A 24,148-nucleotide genomic window follows, 5' to 3' on the forward strand; every position below is an offset into this window, starting at 1 on the left:
GTGCTTACAAAGTATTATGAGAAACACTTTCAAACTTATTGAAAATAAGATATTCTTCATCTTAGTATGTTAATAATGACTGAAATAATTAAGTACATGTTAGAAAACTGCTGTGTTACTCACTCACAGATGTCATTTTGCTATTTTGATATTTTGCTGTAAAGAAGGTCAGTGAATGAATGTATATATGGTGGGCGCTCTGAAGTGGAAAAGGGGTAGGATTAAATAAGCTTTGCTTCTTCCTACTCCTTTTCGGACATGATGTACTGTGTATTGAGAAATGATGAAATTAACTGATGTATAATGTTGTATGTATGTCATGTTCGAAATAAACTAAGAAAAGAAAGTACATTATCATAGATACTCGTTACTTTGCCAGCAAAAGTAATTGAATAGTAATGGAATTACTCTTTGACTAATGTAATCTAGCTACTTGGAAAAGTAGTTTTTACATTACCTTTAAAAAATTACAAATAAATATCTGGCATATGATGTTTCATGAGAGCGCAGTGCGTGCCCTGAAAAGGCAGTGCCTGTTGCCAGGTGACGTGTGACAGCAAGAGAGCCAGACAGAGCAGCATTAGTTCAGTTCTTTCGGGACGGCATCTTTCTTGAATCTTTTCCCTGGATTGTGTTCCCTCTTGTTAATAAAGAGTTTAAACACACTTTGATGGCTGCAGTCTCCTTGTCTACAGACAAGGTATTATAGGATGGCAAGCTCGTCACTTCAATCCCTGATTTGTTGTTCATTATCCCCACATAGTAGTAGTAGTGTGTATGAGTGTGTGTACTTGCACGTTGTGTGTTGTTTGCTGTGTGGCGTTGTCTCCTTCTGTTTGATATCAAGTTCATTTTAGCGTGCATTAACAGATCGATAAAAATCAGTAGCAAGTAGCGAGCTGAATGTAGATAAATGGAGCGGAGTAAAAGTAGCGTTTCTTCTCTATAAATATACTTAAGTAAAAGTAAAAGTATGTTGCTTTAAAATTCCTCTTAGAAGGACAATTTATCCCTAAAGTTACTCAAGTAGATGTAACGGATTAATGTAGCGCGTTACTACCCACCTCTGTAAATCAACCAATCTAGACTTTACTGCAAAAGAGTGGTACTGTTTTTCATTTTTTATTCATTTAATATTCCGTAAAAAAACAGTGCAACTTTTACAGTGAAATTCTGTCAACTGAGCGGGTTTTATTTACACTAAAATCTATTTTGTTTGTTTGAGCGAACATTAAAAGAAGCAAATAATCAAATGCTATATCGTGAGCCGAATCCTTATACTTTTCTAAAAAAATGTTCAATGATAAGTGGCCCTCTGAGGGCAGACAAAACTGATGTGGCCCTCAATGAAAACAAGCCTGACAGCCCTGACATAAGCGCTGCTTCTTCCTACTCCTTTTCGGGACATGTTGACTTGTGTAGCTGTGCTGCAGTGTGATGTCCTGTGCATGTTGGAAATCAACTCAATCAAAACCGTTATCGCAGTGAAAGAGAAAGAAGAAGCCCACCAGGACCCAGAGATCCAGCCCATGAAGGAGGACGACGGCACATTTGGAGAATACAGGTGACACAATAACACAAAAACAATAACAGATGGTGTCGTTGTTTCTTTCTAGTATCTTATTTTTGCACTCTTTGTGGCTTGATGACATAGAGCATTGTGTTGACGCGGCAGAGAGACACAAAACCTTCCACAGAGGCAAGGCCAAGCAAACCCTCAAATAAAGTAGTAATAATAACCAATAATTGTTGTTATTATTACCTTGTAGTTTTAGTAACATAGAGGACACATCTTTCTAGTTAGTTAGTTAGTTAGTTAGTTAGTTAGTTAGTTAATTGTCTTTCATGTCATGATGCATACTTGCCAACCTTGAGACCTCCGAAGTTGGGAGATTGGGGGCGGGGTTAAAGGGGAGGAGTATATTTACAGCTATAATTCACTGAAATTCAAGTATGTCTTGATTGGATTATCCAGAGAATAGTGCTCGATACCGTGGTAGACCGCAATACCTATATATATATATATATATATATATATATATATATATATATATATATATATATATATATATATATATATATATATATATATATATATATATATATATATATATATATATATATATACACATATACATACATACATACATACAATATACATATACATATATATATATATATATATGTGTGTATGTATGTTTATATATGTGTGTATGTATGTATACGTATATATATATATATATTTATATATAAATGTATGTATTTACTGCATATAAGTGTATATATATATACAGTATATGTACATATATGTGTGTATATATGTATATTTATATATGTGTGTGTATATATGTATATATATGTGTGTATGTATATATGTATGTATACGTATATATATGTATATATTTATATATAAATGTATGTATTTACTGCATATAAGTTTATATATATGTATGTTTATATTTATATATATATATATATACATATAAAAATGTATATGTATACAGTATATGTATATATGTGTGTATATATATATATATATATATGTGTGTGTATATATGTATATATGTGTGTATGTATATACGTATGTATATGTATATATTTATATATAAATGTATTTATTTACTGCATATAAGTTTATATATATATATATATGTATGTTTATATATATATATATATATATATATATATATGTATATATATATAAATGTATATATATATATAAATGTATATATATATATATGTTTATATATGTATATATATGTATGTATATATATGTATATATACATATATATATGTATATATGTTTATACATATGTATATGTATATATATGTATGTATATATATATATGTATGTATACATGTGTGTATATATGTGTATATAAATGTATTTACTGCATATTACAGTGTTTATTTACACATATACACACACATAACACCCCTCGAGTCATTGTTGTATTTGAAAGTGCAATACTTTGCAGCCAGTAGCACAGCCTTTGAAGGAGCATACATAAGTATGGGCAGCATCTGTGAAATTTATTTTGCAGAAAATTAGTGAGTTCAGGGTTGAATTGTCCATCCTCGTTCTATTCTCTGTCAATTTCTTTCTAACCATGCTCAACGCCCTCTCTGATGACTTTGCAAGCGTACTTCTTCTTACTCGTCGTCGGCATGACTGTCTTTTCTTCATTTTTCTGCTTCGTCTCCTTCTTGTTGCGTGCACTCTCTCCAAAAGCCGTAGATGTTATAACGTGACCGTGTTTCTGTGGAGGAAAAGCGGACGTGACGAAAGGCTGTCCTCACTTAGGTCCGCATGGACCTGGAGGGGGCGTGCCTTCTTGTCCGGCTTTGAAATCGGGGACAATGGTTGTCCCGGGAGATTTTCAGCAGAGGCACTGAAATTCGTGAGTGTCCCGGAAAATTCGGGGGAGTTGGCAAGTATGTCATAATGGCACTGTTAGTTTCAACTAATGCAATTAGCCCCGCCCTCTTCCTCCAGCATCAGCCAATCAGCTCCCAGCCCTTTTATTTCAGTGCCATATGTCAACAAAATATTTCTGAAATGTTGCTTTTACTTTGGTTTTGTGCGTTTTTCAAAGATTTTTTCTCCACTGAAATGGGCGGACTTTTAGAAATACTCGTGGACATGTGGACATAACCTTAGTCATCTAGAATGTTCTTTTAGATTCCACACCCTTAGCATTGAAGGAAATACTCACATCCTTCCTAAGTGTTTTTCACCTTGCATTGTTCTGTTTTTGGGGTGGCTTTAGGTCTATGGAGAGGAAAGAGGAGATGCAGATGTTTGACTAGCATGCTGGTACTCATGCAACCCCGACTACTATTAATAGTACTATTACTACTATTACAGGCCAGGAAGTAGCAAAAAGAAAGACTTGAGTTGTTGACCTGTGTGAAGTTGGCCCCCCACCTTGTCAAAATGTCCCCAAACTTGTTCCAAAACATTGGTGCTACAAAATATTTTTTGTTTATTACAACTTTTAATTTATTTAAATTTTATCATTCATAACCACATAATCAAAACCTCCCCAAACTTGTAACAAACGTTTGTGCTACAAAATGTGTTAAAGTTTTATGTTTTTAACGTATTATTATTCACGTTAATGGTCTGACAAAAAAAAAGAATTTTTTGTATTTTAAATGAAAAATAAATTATAATAAATGTTGGAGTTCAAACGGGACTCGTAGTTTCCCTCCATGGGCTTTGAAGCCATCAATGTGGTCCTGTTCTGTAAAGGATCTTTGACTAGCATGTTTGCCGAAGGCCACTGAAAACAGGGCTTGATTTTGTCATATAAAAGATCTTTGACTCGTATTTTTGTAGTAGCCACTTAAAACAGGATGATTTTGTCATTTAAGGATCTTTGACTAGTGTTTTTTGCATTAGTCCCCTAAAAATAGGATGACGTTTTTGCAGTAGGCGATTACAAACAGGATGATTTTGTCATTTAATGATCTTTAACTTGTGATTTTTTGTATGTTCGTCCACTACTAAGAGGATGATACTGTTATATAAAGGATCTTTGACTCATGTTTTTGCAGTAGGCGATTACAAACAGGATGATTTTTAAATTTAAGGATCTTTAATTATGTTTTTGTGTGTTTGTCCACTAATAAGAGGATGATACTGTTATATAAAAGATCTTTGACTTGTATTTTTGTAGTAGCCACTTAAAACAGGATGGTTTTGTCATTTAAGGATCTTTGACTAGTGTTTTTTGCATTAGTCCCCTAAAATTAGGATGACGTTTTTGCAGTAGGCGATTACAAACAGGATGATTTTTAAATTTAAGGATCTTTAACTACTGTTTTTTTGTGTGTTCCTCAACTAATAAGAGGGTGATGCTGTAATATAAAGGATCTTTGACTCATGTTTTTGCATTAGGCGATTACAAACAGGATGATTTTGTCATTTAAGGATCTTTAACTAGTGTTTTTTTGTATGTTCGTCCACTACTAAGAGGATGATACTGTTATATAAAGGATCTTTGACTCATGTTATTGCAGTAGGCGATTACAAACAGGATGATTTTTTAATTTAAGGATCTTTAACTACTGTTTTTTTGTGTGTTCCTCAACTAACAAGAGGGTGATGCTGTAATATAAAGGATCTTTGACTCGTGTTTTTGCAGTAGGTGATTACAAACAGGATGATTTTGTCATTTAAGGATCTTTAACTAGGATGATTTTTTTTAATTGAAGGATCTTTAACTACTGTTTTTTTGTGTGTTCCTCCACTAATAAGAGGATGATACTCTAATATAAAGGGAATTCGACTCATGTTTTTGCAGTAGGCGATTACAAACAGGATGATTTTGTCATTTAAGGATCTTTAACTAGTGTTTTTTTGTATCTTCGTCCACTAATAAGAGGATGATACTGATATAAAAAAGATCTTTGACTCATGTTTTTTGTGGTAGGCGGTTAAAAACAAGATGATATTGTTATTTAAGAATCTTTAACCAGTATGATTTTGTAATTTAAGGATCTTTAACTAGTATTTTTTTGTGTTAGTCCACTAATAAGAGAATAATACTTTAATTCAAAGAATCTTTGTTTAATGTTTTTGCAGCAGGTGATTACAAACAGGATGATTTTGTCATTTAAGGATCTTTAACTAGTGTTTTTTGTGTGTTAGTCCACTGAAAAGAGGATGATACTGTTATATAGAATAGCTTTGATTCATATTTTTAGCAGTAGGTGATTAGAAACAAGATGATTTTGTTATGCAAGGATCTTTAACTAGGATGATTTTGTCATTTAATGATCCTTAACTAGTGTTTTTTGTTAGTCCTCTAAAAAGAGGACTGTCATATAAAGGATCTTTGACTTGATGTTTTTTGCAGTAGGCGATTACAAACAGGATGATTTTGTCGTTTAAGGACCTTTAACTAGGATGCAAAAATATTTTCTCTAACGTTTATATTTTTTACGTTAACATTCATAACCAAAACCTCTCCAAACTTGTCCCAAACGTTTTTGCTACATTTGTGTTGCAAACATGTTTTGTCTCGCGATTATTTACGTTTCATGATTAATAAGAAAGATCCTTTATATGACAAAATCACTCTGTTTTAAGTGCCTACTACAAAAATACAAGTCAAAGATCTTTTATATGACAAAATCAACCCGTTTTTAGTGGCCTTCTGCAAACACGCTAGTCAAAGATCCTTTACAGAACAGGACCACTGTGATGGATATTTTGTGTTTATTTAGAAAAATACAAGTCCATAAAAGGAAAACGGCACAAAATCCAAATTTATGGCAATATTTTAATGAAAATCAACTCTTTTTTTTGTTTTGTTTTTTTTAAATCTACCAAACATAATAATAATCGAAACGGCCCTAATTTGTTTTTTTGATTAACTTTTCCGAATTGGACGGGAAAGGAATTTGAAAGGAAGGTACTTTCCCTTCATTCTATTTCAAATTCTTAAACGCAAATTCAAAAACAAATTTCAGAACATTTTTTTGTATTTTCATTTCTGAAACAAAAGTTGGACAACTATTGAATGACACTTTTTAAAAACGACAATAGGACTCCTGCTGAACAAAGATGTTGTTGTTATGCTAACACCATGCTAAACACAAAGGAAAAGCTAAACTACTGCTTCCGGTTGTTTTTGTTATCACGCGTCTTCAGTAATGCGGACGTTGTACCGATCCGTTGTGGTGAAGAAGGAGCTGAGCCGGAAGGCAAAGCTCTCAATTAACTGGTCGATCTACATTCCCATCCTCACCTATGGTCATGAGCTTTGGGTCATGACCGAAAGGACAAGATCACGGGTACAAGCGGCCGAAATGAGTTTCCTCTCCCTTAGAGATAGGGTGAGAAGCTCTGCCATCCGGGAGGAACTCAAAGTAAAGCCGCTGCTCCTCCACATGGAGAGGAGCCAGATGAGGTGGTTCGGGCATTTGGTCAGGATGCCACCCGAACGCCTCCCTAGGGAGGTGTTTAGGGCACATCTGACCGGTAGGAGGCCACGGGGAAGACCCAGGACACGTTGGGAAGACTATGTCTCCCGGCTGGCCTGGGAACGCCTCGGGATCCCCCGGGAAGAGCTAGACGAGGTGGCTGGGGAGAGGGAAGTCTGGGTTTCTCTGCTTAGGCTGTTGCCCCCGCGACCCGACCTCGGATAAGCGGAAGAAGATGGATGGATGGATGAACAGAAGGTACACGGACCTTCCTAAAGCTGTACTTGCTACTTGTTTATTGGTGAAATGGAACCAAACTTCACTACTGCTTAGGTTGGGCTGTCTTAAAAATACGTCTTTGCACGCTTCAATCGATAATTGTGACATAAATAAATGTAACGATCGGAATGAAACTTAATGCAATGGAGTAAAATTAGTGTCTTCTTCTCAGAAATACTTAGTTAAAAGTAAAACGTATGTTATATTATAACTAGGGCTGGGCAACGATTAAAAATTTTAATCGAAGTTAATCGCACTATTTCTCCGATTAATGGCGATTAACTGCATTGTATACACAAAGCCCAATAATGAATTCAAAAGTAGTGTGTAGTGCATCTTTATTGGAATATTCTCCCACATGAACAAAAGCGCCAAAACATTTGTTGTGCAAACACAATTTAAATCAGTCCTTGTTAAACAGTAGCAGTCAAATAGCATATTTTATGAAAATCAACTCCGAAAATGTAAATACAAACATTTAAGCTTATTGCCACTGCCAGGGTATTTAAGTTATCCTGTTTGTTATGGAAAATAAATATAATCTACATACAAATCTCTGAGCCACAATCATAACATCTGAACAGGCAATTTCTGAGGTAACAGCAGAAACATTTTTTTTATCAGGGATCTTATGTTTAAAAAACCTATATTATAGGTAGTGGGCTGTTTTAGGGAATTTTTGATCAAATTATCCGTAGTAGCAATATTAATAATGTTGTGTTTATTCTGCATAGTGCACTTAAAATAATTATGACCATATCTAGGAATTGATATGATGGAAATTTTCCGATTGTTTGCTTGGTGCTTTGATAAACTGAACGCATATACATGGTACTATATTGTGATGTTATGAGCCAGGGGAAAAAAGAACTACCCTACCCAGCATGCAACAGGAGTGACGAGCATGCGCGGTAGCCCGGTATATGTTGTGTCGCCATGACGGCATCTTGTATGTTGTGATATGCACGCTCTGGAAGCAAACGTTAAGAACTCAGCCAACACTCCTGGTCTGCATTATTCATAAATAGACAGACAACACATATACTCTGCTGCTTCACAGGCCGCTGGATGTAGCCGGCAAAGTATTCCCATGCTAGCTAGCCGGTCTAGCAAGCACGCCTCATTCAGTCCAAAACGGCCCGATCTATCCACATCCAGAATTGTCTGGCGGTCGTAAGTGATCCCGGAGTGACCACGCTGTAAGCCAGCCATGACATTTGCAGAATTGTCCGGTATTTTTGCCAAATGTTCCATCTTTACCAAGAGCCCCTTGACGCCGGGCGACGCCATCTGGTTAAGAAAAGGCGTTAACAAAATAAAAGCATGTAAACAACATACTCAAATGTGCGATAAAATAATTGTCGGCGTTAATAGATTGATGAGTTAACTCGTAATTAACGCATTAATTTGCCCACCCCTAATTATAACTACTATGACAAGTAGAAAAGTTACTTTAAAATGTTTGACTTTGACAAGGTGGGAACCAACTTGGCACAGGGGAGTTGTTCTTAGCAGGAAATGCATTGAGCTTGGACGTAGCGACGAGGAAAGCTGCATTTTGGAATATTGCATGTCGACTCTTAAGACCGGAGACAAATGACCAGCTTAGCAGCACGCTTTTGCAAGATCCTCCCTGGTCGCTAACCCTCGATCTCCGCAGGCCTCAAACGCCGACTAAGCGTTGGCGATAAAGCCGAACAGGAAGTGAGCGTCGAGGGTTAAAGACCTCCATGTTCCCCACGGCTTGCTTCCTGTTACTAATTGTGCTTCATGAACAGCGACACCGAGGACCACAAGCCGCTGAAGGGCAGCCGGACGCCGTCCAACGGCACGGTGCGCCGCGACGAGAGCGACGACAGCCTGGTGGACTACGGCGAGGGCGGCGACGGGCAGTTCAACGAGGACGGCTCCTTCATCGGCCAGTACAGCGGCAAGAAGGAGAAGGACACGCACGAGGGCAACGAGAGCTCCGAGGCGCCGTCGCCCGTCAACGCCATGAACTCCTTTGTCTGACCTGCGCCGCGCGGGGGCTTGCCGGGGCGCACCGTAACTTTGGACCGCCGTGGTGGTCGCCCTGGCAACCGCCGTCACCCCCCTTTGCGCCCTCCGCCTGCTCCTGTGAGCAAAGACAGACCGACACCACAATCCAGACGGTGGAGGCTGAAGGAGCGACTCTTGAGAGGAAGCAATATAGAAAAGGAATGTATCAAGAGTGTCGGCCCTGAGTGTGTGTGTGTGCGTGCGTGTGTGTGTGTGTGTGTGCGTGTGTGTGTGTGTGTGTGTGTGTGTGTGTGTGTGTGTGTGTGTGTGTGTGTGTGTGCCATTTGGTATCCTTTGCAAACATCCTGCAGGCTGGTACGCACCGTCTGTATGGAGGGAATCACGTTCTTTAGCATTCAGCCATCACATGTGTTCATGCCTCGAAAATACCGTAAATGCTCCAATTATCGCCGCCGCCTTCCCTTAACCACAAACGCAAAGATGTCAGGGCGCTAATTGGAAGCAGGGAATGTTTCTTACTTTGTCGCCAGTCAAACGGTCGTTATAAGAATGATAACGACAAGGAAGATGCAGCACAACCCATGTTGTCGTTTAAAAGAAGTAATATAGGAGAAAACCGCTACTCTGCGGAGCGAGTGGCATAAGGGAAAGTGTAACAAGAGAAATGACTGTCGACATTTTAAAGCGCATGAAGAGCTAGACCTTTTTGGCTGAGAGAGCCATGAAAGCCAGATATTTCAAAATGCATATCCGTGAGAGCCATATAGGTGGCGACTTGTACAGGGTGTACCCCACCTTCCGCCCTATTGTAGCTGAGATAGGCACCAGCGCCCCCCACCACCCCAAAGGGAATAAGCGGTAGAAAATGAATGAATGGCTGGATGAATACAACTAAATGCGGGCATTTTTAAGTAAAACCAACATTTTCAGAGTATAATAAGTCTCTTATTCTTTTTAATAACATTGTTATTCTAAAGTTAAACAATAATAAATATAATACTTCTTACAAGTGCGATAGAAAATGGATGGTTGGATTAAAATGCATGAGAATGTTTTATCATTTCAACGTTATTTTTAAGACTGTGATTACCAGCGGAATAATAATTACTTATCGTGTTAAGTGATGTCAGCTCAGATTTATCTGAGAGCCAGATTTAGTCATCAAAAGAGCCACATCTGGCTCTAGAGCCATAGGTTCCCTACCCCTGGTCGAGACAAATCTTACATGTTTAACTTCCGTAATGATTGGAAGAAAAGAAAGCGGAAATCCCTTTAAGACCACATTAATTTGCAAGTGTGTTGCGCAACAGAGCAGCGAGAGAACCAATGTTGTAATTTAAGACGTTGATATAAGAGAAAACTGCTGAGCCAGCAGTAATAAGCGCAAGTGGCATTTCGGCAGCTGAAACACATTTTTTTGCCTTGGTGAGTGTATGGCAAACTCTCTAACTGTATTGACCCCGCACTGATGATACTGTGTTTATTTCTCAGGCAGATTATTGCAATTCTGTTGTGATGAGGTGGCAACTTGTCCAGGGTGTACCCCCCGCCTTCCGCCCGAATGCAGCTGAGATAGGCTCCAGCGACCCCCCAAAAAAGGGACAAGCGGTATAAAGCGGATGGATGGATTTATTCAAATCTCAAATACGCGACAGCAGGTAACAATGGGTAAGAAAAGTAAAAGTATTTACCTATAAAACTATTTACTTATGGAAGTATGGAATCGTGATTCATTCGAAAATTGATTTTTGAGTTTCACACATAAAAAAAAAAAAATAGCAACATTTTAAAGCGCATGAAGAGCTAGATACAGCTGCTGGATGTTAGCCAACACTTGAAAACTCTTTGTTTTTTTAAACTTTAATAGTTATTTGGAGTACACAAAAAAGCAGAAATCGCTCTTTGAACTAGCAGCAACACAACCAATGTTGTAATGTCAGAAATTAATATGGGAGAAAACTGCTGAGCCAGCATTTATAACGCAAGTAGTATTAAGGCAACAAAAACACACAGTGACTTTCACACATAAAAGACTGACTAACAGCATTTTGAAGCGCATGAAGAGCTAGATAAAGCTTCTGGATGCTCGCCGCTCTTGTAAATCTTCAATTTTTAACTTCCGTAATGATTTGAAGCGCATGGGAAAGTGGAAATCTCTTTTAGACTGCATTAATTCGTGAGTGTATTGCACAACAGTGCAGCGAGAGAACCAATGTTGTAATTTTAGAAGTTAATAAAGGAGAAAACTGCTGAGCCGGCATTAATAAGCGCTAGTGGCATTGCAGCAGCTGAAACCTGCCACTTGAGTTTCACACACACACAAAAAAAGTAACATTTTAAAGCGCATAAAGAGCGAAATAAGGATGCTGGATGTTAGCCAACATTTGAAAACTCTTTTTTTTTAACATCAATAGTTATTTGGAGCACATAAGAAAGCAGAAATCTCTCTTTGAGCTCACAGCAGCACAACCAATGTTGTAATTCCAGAAATTATTTTGGGAGAAACCGGCTGAGCCAGCACTAATAACGCGAGCAGCATTACGGCAACTAAAACACGTAAAAAAACTGACTCACAACATTTTGAAGCGCTTGAAGAGCTAGATAAAGCTTCTGGATGCTCGCCGCTCTTGTAAATCTTCAATTTTTAACTTCCATAATGATTTGAAGCGCATGGGAAAGTGGAAATCTCTTTTAGACTGCATTCATTCGCGAGTGTATTGCACAACAAAGCAGCGAGAGAACCAATGTTGTAATTTTAGAAGTTAATAAAGGAGAAAACTGCTGAGCCGGCATTAATACACGCAAGTGGCATTGCAGCAGCGGAAACCTGCCACTTGAGTTTCACACACAAAAAAAGTAACATTTTAAAGCGCATAAAGAGTGAAATAAGGATGCTGGATGTTAGCCAACACTTGAAAACCCTTTTTTTTTTTAACATAAATAGTTATTTGGAGCACATAAGAAAGCAGAAATCTCTCGTTGAGCTCACAGCAGCACAACCAATGTTGTAATTCCATAAATTATTTTGGTAGAAACCGGCTGAGCCAGCACTAATAACGCAAGCAGCATTACGGCAACTACAATGCGCCGTGTAAGTTTCACACGTACAAAAACTGACTAAAAGCATTTTGAAGCGCTTGAAGAGCTAGATAAAGCTTCTGGATGCTCGCCACTCTTGTAAATCTTCAATTTTTAACTTCCGTAATGATTTGAAGGGCATGGGAAAGTGGAAATCTCTTTTAGACTGCATTCATTCGTGAGTGTATTGCACAACATAGCAGCGAGAGAACCAATGTTGTAATTTTAGAAGTTAATAAAGGAGAAAACTGCTGAGCTGGCATTAATAAGCGCAATTAGCATTACAGCAGCTGAAAACTGCCACTTGAGTTTCACACACACTAAAAAAGTAACATTTTAAAGCGCATAAAGAGCGAAATAAGGAAGCTGGATGTTAGCCAACATTTGAAAACTTTTTTTTTTAACATCAATAGTTATTTGGAGCACATAAGAAAGCAGAAATCTCTCTTTGAGCTCACAGCAGCACAACCGATGTTGTAATTCCAGAAATTATTTTGGGAGAAACCGGCTGAGCCAGCACTAATAACACATGCAGCATTACGGCAACTAAAACACGTAAAAAAACTGACTCACAACATTTTGAAGTGCTTGAAGAGCTAGATAAAGCTTCTGGATGCTCGCCGCTCTTGTAAATCTTCAATTTTTAACTTCCGTAATGATTTGAAGGACATGGGAAAGTGGAAATCTCTTTTAGACTGCATTCATTCGTGAGTGTATTGCACAACAAAGCAGCATTACAACCCGTGTTGTAATTTACAATATGAATATAGGCGAGAGTGGCTCATTAACGGCGCAATCGGCATTAGTGTAACACATCATTGAGTTTCACACATACAGTTTTTAAAGCGCAGGAAGAGCTAGATAAAGATTCTAGAAGTTTAAATGTGTTTAACTTCAGTAATTATTTGGATTGCTTGATAAAGTGGAAATCTCTCTTTTTGACCACATTAATTAGCAAGTGAATTGCGCCACACAGCTGCAACACAACCAATATTGTAATTGAATATGTCATTTGGAGAGAAAACTGCTCAGCCAGAAATCATAGTGCGAGTAGCATTACAGCAATTAAAACACGCCATGTGAGTTTCACGCATTTAAAAATGACTAGCAACATTTTAAAGTGCATGAAGAGCTAGATAAAGTTGCTGGATGTTCGCCAACTCTTGAAAAGTGTTTTTTTTTGTTTTGTTTTTTTAACTTCAATTAATAATTTGGAATGCAGGAGAAATTGAAAATTCCTATTTGATCATGTTTATTTGCAAGTGTAATGCACAACACAGCAACACAACCAATGTTGTAATTTAAGAAATTCATATAGGACAAAACTGCTAAGGCCAGCATTAATAAGCGCAAGTAGTATTAAGCAAGTGAAACATGCCATGTGAGTCTCACACACCAAAAATGTACCATAAACATTTCAAAGCGCACAAAGAGCTAGATGAAGCTGTTTGGTGTTGGCCAACACTTAAAAATGCATCAAATACAGCTTTTTTTTGTTTGTTTTTACTTCAGTGATGATTTGGAGCGCATGACAAATTGGAAATCTTTCTTTGATCACATTTATTAGCAAGTGTATTGCAGAACACTGCAGCACTACGACCAATGTTGTAATTTAAGAAGGAGAAAACTGCTGAGCCAGCATTAGTAGTGCAAACGGCATTACGGCAAGTAAAACATGTTATGTGAGTTTCACACATTAAAAAAAAAATAACTAGCAACATTTTAAAGCGCAGGAAGAGCTAGAAGAAGGTGCTTGAAAATGCATTAAATGCAACTGATTTTTGTTTTTAGCTCATTTTAAGCTGCTGGAAGCTTAAAATGTTTTATCTTCAGTAATTTTTTGGAGCACATGAGAAAGAGGAAATCTATCCTTGATCATTATTAGCAAGTGCATTGCAGAACATGGCAGTAACACAACCGATGTTGTAATTTAAGAAATTAATATAGAAAAAAAACGCTGAGCCAGCATTTAAAGTGCGAAAGGCAATACGGCTATGTAAGTTTCTCCCACAGCATTTTTAAAGCGCATGAAGAGGTAAATAAAGCTGCTGGCCACTCTTGAAATGAAATACACCTCAAACTTTAATCATGATTGGGAGTGCACGAGAAAGCAGAACTTTCTCTTCGAGCACATTAGTTAGCGAGTGTATTGACCTACAACCAATGTTGTAATAGCGAGGTTTTAGGATGGATTCATTGTTTACTTCAAGGGTCCACATGGAAACAACCCATTATGTTGATGTGGAAATTATCTTTATTTATTAGCCCGCCAACAACACAACCAATGTTGTAACAGCAGAATGCAAGGAGCGAACTGCCGAGCCAGCATTATGTTGACTTGGTCCAGAATTGATTAGTAACACTTTAAAAGCGCATGCAGAGGTAAACAACCACTTAATGATCGTCCTTTTTTTGTGGAGTTGTCGTTTCTCCGCTGTGGGGGAGTTAATTGGAACAGTTACGGTAGATGCGAGGCAGTGTGACGATACGTGAGACAGTCATTGGATGATATCAAAATGTGGAATGTTGAAAAGCTGTCCTGGAAGAAAAAAAAAAAAAAGAAATGGTATCGCTGGAGAATGTTGCTCGGTTTGTTTACCCTCCACATGCTTGGGGCGGGTGCCTGCTCGACACCTGACCCTTCCAACACACACAATCCTTTCTTGTCCTCCTTTTCTCATGACTTGCATCAAGTTTTTATTTTGTAAATAAGAATTAGACAAGCAGGCGGCATCATGACGTGTGACAAACTCTTTGCTGTGGTTTTTCTGTCAGGTGAACTTGCAAAGTTTTGTTTTTTTTGCTTGCGGCCGAGCTCTTGTGACACCTCGTCTTGTTCATGCACCTTTTATTGTGGCTTTAGACACACACACACACACACAAGCACACGCACAGACACACACAAACACACACATTATTGTATTTCTGACCTTCTTGAGACCTGAGAAAAATGCTTACCTCTTTAGAACCACCCTTTCTAGACACACACACATTAATGTATTTCTGACCTTCTTGGGACCTGAGAAAAATGCCGACTACACACACATTATTTTATTTCTGACCTTTTTGGGACCCGAGAAAAATGCTGACAACTTTAGGACCACCCTTACTAGATATACACACGTTTTTGTATTTCTGACCTTCTTGGGACCTGAGAAAAATGCCGACTATACACACATTATTGTATTTCTGAACTTCTTGGGACCTGAGAAAATGCCGACTATATACACATTATTGTATTTCTGACCTTTTTGGGACCTGAGAAAAATGCTGACATATTTAGGACCACCCTTAGAATGCTGACCTCTTACTAGATATACACACATTTTTGTATCTCTGAACTTCTTGGGACCTGAGAAAAATGCAGACTATACACACATTATTGTATTTCTGACCTTCTTGGGACCTGAGAAAAATGCCGACCATACACACATTATTGTATTTCTGACCTTTTTGGGACCTGAGAAAAATGCTGACATATTTAGGACCACCCTTAAAATTCTGACCTCTTACTAGATATACACACATTTTTGTATTTCTGACCTTCTTGGGACCTGAGAAAAATGCCGACTATACACACATTATTGTATTTCTGACCTTTTTGGGACCTGAGAAAAATGCTGACATATTTAGGACCACCCTTAGAATGCTGACCTCTTACTAGATATACACACATTTTTGTATTTCTGACCTTCTTGGGACCTGAGAAAAATGCCGACAATACACACATTATTGTATTTCTGACCTTTTTGGGACCTGAGAAAAATGCTGACATATTTAGGACCACCCTTAGAATGCTGACCTCTTAATAGATATACACACATTTTTGTATTTCTGACCTTTTTGGGACCTGAGAAAAATGCTGACATATTTAGGACCACCCTTAAAATGCTGACCTCTTACTAGATATACACACATTTTTGTATTTCTGACCTTCTTGGGACCTGAGAAAAATGCCGACTATACACACATTATTGTATTTCTGACCTTTTTGGGACCTGAGAAAAATGCTGACATATTTAGGACCACCCTTAGAATGCTGACCTCTTACTAGATATACACACATTTTTGTATTTCTGACCTTCTTGGGACCTGAGAAAAATGCCAACTATACACACATTATTGTATTTCTGAACTTCTTGGGACCTGAGTAAATGCCGACTATACACACATTATTTTATTTCTGACCTTTTTGGGACCTGAGAAAATGCCGACTATATACACATTATTGTATTTCTGACCTTTTTGGGACCTGAAAAAATGCCGACTATATACACATTATTGTATTTCTGACCTTTTTGGGACCTGAGAAAAATGCTGACATATTTAGGACCACCCTTAGAATGCTGACCTCTTACTAGATATACACACATTTTTGTATCTCTGAACTTCTTGGGACCTGAGAAAAATGCAGACTATACACACATTATTGTATTTCTGACCTTCTTGGGACCTGAGAAAAATGCCGACCATACACACATTATTGTATTTCTGACCTTTTTGGGACCTGAGAAAAATGCTGACATATTTAGGACCACCCTTAGAATGCTGACCTCTTAATAGATATACACACATTTTTGTATTTCTGACCTTTTTGGGACCTGAGAAAAATGCTGACATATTTAGGACCACCCTTAAAATTCTGACCTCTTACTAGATATACACACATTTTTGTATTTCTGACCTTCTTGGGACCTGAGAAAAATGCCGACTATACACACATTATTGTATTTCTGAACTTCTTGGGACCTGAGTAAATGCCGACTATACACACATTATTGTATTTCTGACCTTTTTGGGACCTGAAAAAATGCTGACATATTTAGGACCACCCTTAAAATGCTGACCTCTTACTAGATATACACACATTTTTGTATTTCTGAACTTCTTGGGACCTGAGAAAAATGCCGACTATACACACATTATTGTATTTCTGACCTTCTTGGGACCTGATAAAAATGCCGACCATACACACATTATTGTATTTCTGACCTTTTTGGGACCTGAGAAAAATGCTGACATATTTAGGACCACCCTTAGAATGCTGACCTCTTAATAGATATACACACATTTTTGTATTTCTGACCTTTTTGGGACCTGAGAAAAATGCTGACATATTTAGGACCACCCTTAAAATGCTGACCTCTTACTAGATATACACACATTTTTGTATTTCTGACCTTCTTGGGACCTGAGAAAAATGCCGACTATATACACATTATTGTATTTCTGACCTTTTTGGGACCTGAGAAAAATGCTGACATATTTAGGACCACCCTTAGAATGCTGACCTCTTACTAGATATACACACATTTTTGTATTTCTGACCTTCTTGGGACCTGAGAAAAATGCCGACTATATACACATTATTGTATTTCTGACCTTTTTGGGACCTGAGAAAAATGCTGACATATTTAGGACCACCCTTAGAATGCTGACCTCTTACTAGATATACACAATTTTTTTTATTTCTGACCTTCTTGGGACCTGAGAAAAATGCCGACCATACACACATTATTGTATTTCTGACCTTCTTGGGACCTGAGAAAAATGCCAACTATACACACATTATTGTATTTCTGAACTTCTTGGGACCTGAGTAAATGCCGACTATACACACATTATTGTATTTCTGACCTTTTTGGGACCTGAAAAAATGCTGACATATTTAGGACCACCCTTAAAATGCTGACCTCTTACTAGATATACACACATTTTTGTATTTCTGAACTTCTTGGGACCTGAGAAAAATGCCGACTATACACACATTATTGTATTTCTGACCTTCTTGGGACCTGATAAAAATGCCGACCATACACACATTATTGTATTTCTGACCTTTTTGGGACCTGAGAAAAATGCTGACATATTTAGGACCACCCTTAGAATGCTGACCTCTTAATAGATATACACACATTTTTGTATTTCTGACCTTTTTGGGACCTGAGAAAAATGCTGACATATTTAGGACCACCCTTAAAATGCTGACCTCTTACTAGATATACACACATTTTTGTATTTCTGACCTTCTTGGGACCTGAGAAAAATGCCGACTATATACACATTATTGTATTTCTGACCTTTTTGGGACCTGAGAAAAATGCTGACATATTTAGGACCACCCTTAGAATGCTGACCTCTTACTAGATATACACAATTTTTTTTATTTCTGACCTTCTTGGGACCTGAGAAAAATGCCGACCATACACACATTATTGTATTTCTGACCTTTTTGGGACCTGAGAAAAATGCTGACATATTTAGGACCACCCTTAGAATGCTGACCTCTTAATAGATATACACACATTTTTGTATTTCTGACCTTTTTGGGACCTGAGAAAAATGCTGACATATTTAGGACCACCCTTAAAATGCTGACCTCTTACTAGATATACACACATTATTGTATTTCTGACCTTCTTGGGACCTGAGAAAAATGCCGACTATACACACATTATTGTATTTCTGACCTTCTTGGGACCTGAGAAAAATGCCGACTATACACACATTATTGTATTTCTGAACTTCTTGGGACCTGAGTAAATGCCGACTATACACACATTATTTTATTTCTGACCTTTTTGGGACCTGAGAAAATGCCGACTATATACACATTATTGTATTTCTGACCTTTTTGGGACCTGAGAAAAATGCTGACATATTTAGGACCACCCTTAAAATGCTGACCTCTTACTAGATATACACACATTTTTGTATTTCTGAACTTCTTGGGACCTGAGAAAAATGCCGACTATACACACATTATTTTATTTCTGACCTTTTTGGGACCTGAGAAAAATGCTGACCTATTTAGGACCACCCTTACTAGATATACACACATTTTTGTATTTCTGACCTTCTTGGGACCTGAGAAAAATGCAGAATATACACACATTATTGTATTTCTGAACTTCTTGGGACCTGAGTAAATGCCGACTATACACACATTATTTTATTTCTGACCTTTTTGGGACCTGAGAAAATGCCGACTATATACACATTATTGTATTTCTGACCTTTTTGGGACCTGAGAAAAATGCTGACATATTTAGGACCACCCTTAAAATGCTGACCTCTTACTAGATATACACACATTTTTGTATTTCTGAACTTCTTGGGACCTGAGAAAAATGCCGACTATACACACATTATTTTATTTCTGACCTTTTTGGGACCCGAGAAAAATGCTGACAACTTTAGGACCACCCTTACTAGATATACACACATTTTTGTATTTCTGACCTTCTTGGGACCTGAGAAAAATGCAGAATATACACACATTATTGTATTTCTGAACTTCTTGGGACCTGGTAAAAATGCCGACTATACACACATTATTGTATTTTTGACCCTCTTGGGACCTAAGAAAAATGCCGACTTCTTTAGGACCACCCTTTCTAGATATATCTGGATGTGTATTTACAACATTAATAATATACACATACTGTGCAAAATATAAAAAAAGGTAAGATTTAGTTTTTTTTGTTGTTGACATTTTTTGTTGTTATTGTGTGAATGTTTCGGTGCATTCACACATGCTTTTCTACACCAATATTAATTAATTATTCAACTTCTTCTTCTTCTCCAGGTTTTGGCGCTCTCTAACTTCCACATTTTTCATCCAATTCGAACCGTTCCAACTTCAAACTGTTCAGTCTATTCGCCAGTCTTGAAAAATTTCCAAAAATTCCCAGAATTCCCCATTTGCCGGGACATTTTTCCCCATTCAAAATGAATTGGCCATTTTTCCAAACTTTCAACATTTCCAAGTTTTTCAACCGATTCAAGCCATTCCGGTATAGTTCGGTTGGAAGAGTGGCCGTGCCGGCAACTTGAGGGTTCCTGGTTCGATCCCCTTTTCCGCCATCCTAGTCCCTGCTGTTGTGTCCTTGGGCAAGGCACTTTACCCACCTGCTCCCAGTGCCACCCACACTGCTTTAAATGTAACTTAGATATTGGGTTTCACTATGTAAAAGCGCTTTATAAATATAATTCACTTCACTTCCACCTTCAACATATTCCACTCATCCTGGACATTCAAACAATCATTTTTCCAAGGTCAAAGAAATTCCAGGATCTTCCAGAATTCATGTTTTTCCAAAGGCCTATGTCCACCCTTTATTCTGGCATCTACTTCTACCACATTTTTCAACGCATTTCAACTGTTCCAACGACAAAACATTCATCTTAATGAGGACAAAAAACTAAGTTATTTTTTTTAACTGAAAAAACTCCCCAAATTCCAGGAATTCAACATGTGGTACTACTTCAACATTTCTTGACCGATTTGAAAAATGTCAACACCAACCATTCATTCATAACATTAAATTTTTTTTACCATTTCGAAAAAATTCCCCACTTTTCCCGAAATTCCCAACTTTTGGGGAAATTCCCTTTGAAATCAATGGGACATTCTTCAAAGTTCCACACCTCCCACATTTTTCTTCTGATTCAAACTGTTCCAACTTCAAACTGTTCAGCCTATTCGGGAAGTGCGGGCTTTCCCTTGACAAATTCCAAAATCTCCCAGAATTCCCGGTTTTCCGGGACATTCTTCCTATTTAAAAATGATTTGCCCAATTTTCAACATTTCCACATTTTCAACCGATTCAAGCCATTCCACCTACAACACGTTGCACCATCCTGGAAATTCAATATACCCTTTTTCCAAGTTCAAAGAAATTCCAAGTATTTCTGTAATTCCTGGTTTGCCAAAGCCCTATTTCTACCCTTTTTTTGGCGACTACCACTTCCACATTTTTCAACGCATTTCAACCGTTCCACCGCCCAAACATTCGTCTTAATCAGGACAAAGAACAAAGGTTTTTTTAACTGAAAAAATTCCCGGTTTTCCAGGAATCCCGTAATACCATTTCTCAATTCAACATGTTACTACTTCGACATTTCTCGACCGATTGGAACAATTTCAACACCAACCATTTCAACTCATTCAAAACATTAAATTTTATTTTTTTTCCATTTTCAAAAAAATGTCCCACTTTTCCCAAAATTCCCAAATTTGGAGAAATTCCCACTGAAATCAATGGGACATTCTTCAAACTCCCACATTTTTCATCTGATTCAAACTGTTCCAACTTCAAAATATTCAGCCTGTTAGGGAATTGTGTGCCCTACTTCAACAATTAAAAAAAACAAAAACCTTCCAGATTTCCCATAATTCCTATTTTTAACCTTCATTTTCCCCACTCAAATTAAATTTTCCATTTTTCAAACTTCCCCAATTCCCACATTCTTCCACCCATTCCACCTTCAACACTTTCAACTCGTCCTTGACATTCAAACTAACACTTTCCCAAGTTTCAAACCAAATCTGGGTTTTCCTGGAAATTCTAACTCTTCAACGTTCAAACTATTCTTACATTCGTACTACATTCTATCAGCATTTCAGTTCAACTTCAGCATTGGAGCATTCACACACACGTCCTTCAAAATTACCTCTTCTAATTGGTTTTAATCCTCATTGTTTACTTCAAGTTATTACAGTATGTCTCTATACACATATTTATTGATTTATTTTGTATTAATTTTGGCCAAAGGGGGCACATTTCAATTTCTTACATACACTTGTTATTTCATATGTTGACCAGAAAATTTGAAAACTCTCTCCTTTTTGGGATCTCCCTAATTCTAATAGATTTCACCACCAGGGGGTGCAAATGAGACATTCTCTATTAGATGCAATAGTTTTCCGTATTGAGACCATGATTTATGTCCTTACTTGTTCACACCTCCTCATATGGAAGCTACTTTTCCTTGTTGACGTCTCAAGAAGGGTAGAAATACAAGAACACACACACACACACACACGGGATGTATCATTTGAAACCAGGAAGCTCCATTTAAGTAGACTTTGCAGGCATGGAAGAAACTGCAGTGACAAAACTCTGGTGAAGATTTTCTTGACATTCTGGTTCCTGTTGCCGCGACACGTGAGCATGAGAAGCTGTTCAAAGGTTTAAATCCTCCATGTGCTATGACAAAAAAAAGGAATATTTTGTATTTTAAATGAAAAATAAATTATAATAAATGTTGGAGTTCAAATGGGATCCCTAGTTTCCCTCCATGGGCTTCGAAGCCATCACTGTGGTCCTGTTCTGTAAAGGATCTTTGACTAGCGTGTTTGCTGAAGGCCACTAAAAACAGGCGTTGATTTTGTCATATAAAAGATCTTTGACTTGTATTTTGTAGTAGCCACTTAAAACAGGACGATTGTCATATAAAGGATCTTCGACAAATGTGTTTTGCATTAGTCCCCTAAAAAGAGGATGATACTGTTATATAAAGGATCTTTGACTGACATTTTTGCAGTAGGCGATTACAAACAGGATGATTTTGTCATTTAAGGATCTTTAACTCGTGTTTTTTTGTGTGTTGGTCTACTAAAAAGAGGATGATACTGTTATATAAATGATCTTTGACTCATATTTCTGCATTAGGCGATTACAAACAGGATGATTTTGTCATTTAAGGATCTTTAACTTGTGGTTTTTGTGTGTTTGTCCACTAAAAAGAGGATGATACTGATATATAAAGGATCTTTGACTGACATTTTTGCAGTAGGCGATAACAGGATGATTTTGTCATTTAAGGATCTTTAACTCGTGTTTTTTTGTGTGTTAGTTTACTAAAAAGAGGATGATACTGTTGTATAAAGGATCTTTGTGTCATATTTTTGCATTAAGCGATTACAAACAGAATGATTTTGTCATTTAAGGATCTTGAACTCGTGGTTTTTGTGTTAGTCCACTAAAAGGAGGATGATACTGTATTATAAAGGATCTTTGTTTTTGCAGTAGACGATGGCAAACAGGATGATTTGGTCATCGAAGGATCTTTAACTAGGATAATTTCGTCATTTAAGGATCTTTAACTAGAGTTGTTTGTGTGTTAGTCTACTAAAAAGAGGATGATACTGTTATATAAATTATCATTGACTCATATTTTTGCATTAGGCGATTACAAACCGGATTATTTTGTCATTTAAGGATATTTAACTAGTGGTTTTTGTGTGATAGTCCACTAAAACGAGGATGATACTGTCATATAGAGGATCTTTGACTCGTGTCTTTGCAGGAGGTGAATACAAACGGGAGGATTTTGTCACATTTAAGGAACTTTAACTGTGTTTTTTGCAGTTGGGCACTAAAACTGGGGATGATTCTGTCATAGAAAGGATATTTGAATAATGTTGTTGTTTTTTTTGTTTTTTTTGCGTTAGTCCACCAAAAAGAGGATGATCTGGCCACTAAAATGGAATACTTTTACATATAAACCAGTGGTCCCCAACCACCGGGCTGTGGCCCAATTGGTACCGGGCCGCAGAAGAATTTTTCATTTATTTTTATTTAAAAAAATATATATATTTTTTTTTTTATTAAATCAACATAAAAAACACAATATACACTTACAATTAGTGCACCAACCACAAGAACCTCCGCTTTTCATGACAAAAAAAATACAAATTAAAAAAAAGGATACCCCACCCGGGCCGCGGATACAAAAAGGTTGGGGACAACTGATATAAACGATCTTCAACTAACGTTTTTGCGACCATTTGTTGTATGTATAAAGGATCTTTGACTAACGTTTTTTTTACGGTAAGCCACTAAAAACTGGACGACTTTGTCGTATAAATATTCGTTGACTAACTTAGGCTATTAAAATATATTGTTTTAAAAAGTATGTTTGCTTCGCAGTAATCATTTTAATGTGTAACAGTTCCCTCTGCTGGTTAAAGTGTAGAAGTACAGCCTGGACCATAAACGTTTTTCTGACATTCATCAGGTTTTTAGATAGATATTTAATAACATCGAAAATGCATTACAATCAAAAAACT

At 37.2% G+C, this 24,148-nt stretch overlaps 1 protein-coding gene across 9 annotated transcripts in view; it reads left to right on the plus strand.

Annotated features, from left to right (window-relative positions):
* The window catches only part of nrcama (neuronal cell adhesion molecule a), a 144,228-nt gene extending 121,875 nt beyond the window's left edge, over nucleotides 1-22,353 (plus strand). For all 9 annotated transcript variants that reach the window (XM_061914272.1, XM_061914273.1, XM_061914269.1 and 6 more), the window contains 2 exons: nucleotides 1,486-1,564; nucleotides 8,991-22,353. In XM_061914272.1, the coding sequence (XP_061770256.1) occupies nucleotides 1,486-1,564; nucleotides 8,991-9,225 (314 nt within the window). In that variant the 3' untranslated portion in view covers nucleotides 9,226-22,353. The remainder of the gene's footprint in view (nucleotides 1-1,485; nucleotides 1,565-8,990) is intronic.
* Nucleotides 22,354-24,148: the final 1,795 nt, after the last annotated feature.

The sequence above is a fragment of the Nerophis ophidion genome, linkage group LG10 (genome assembly GCF_033978795.1).
Source record: "Nerophis ophidion isolate RoL-2023_Sa linkage group LG10, RoL_Noph_v1.0, whole genome shotgun sequence".
Lineage (NCBI taxonomy): Eukaryota > Metazoa > Chordata > Actinopteri > Syngnathiformes > Syngnathidae > Nerophis > Nerophis ophidion.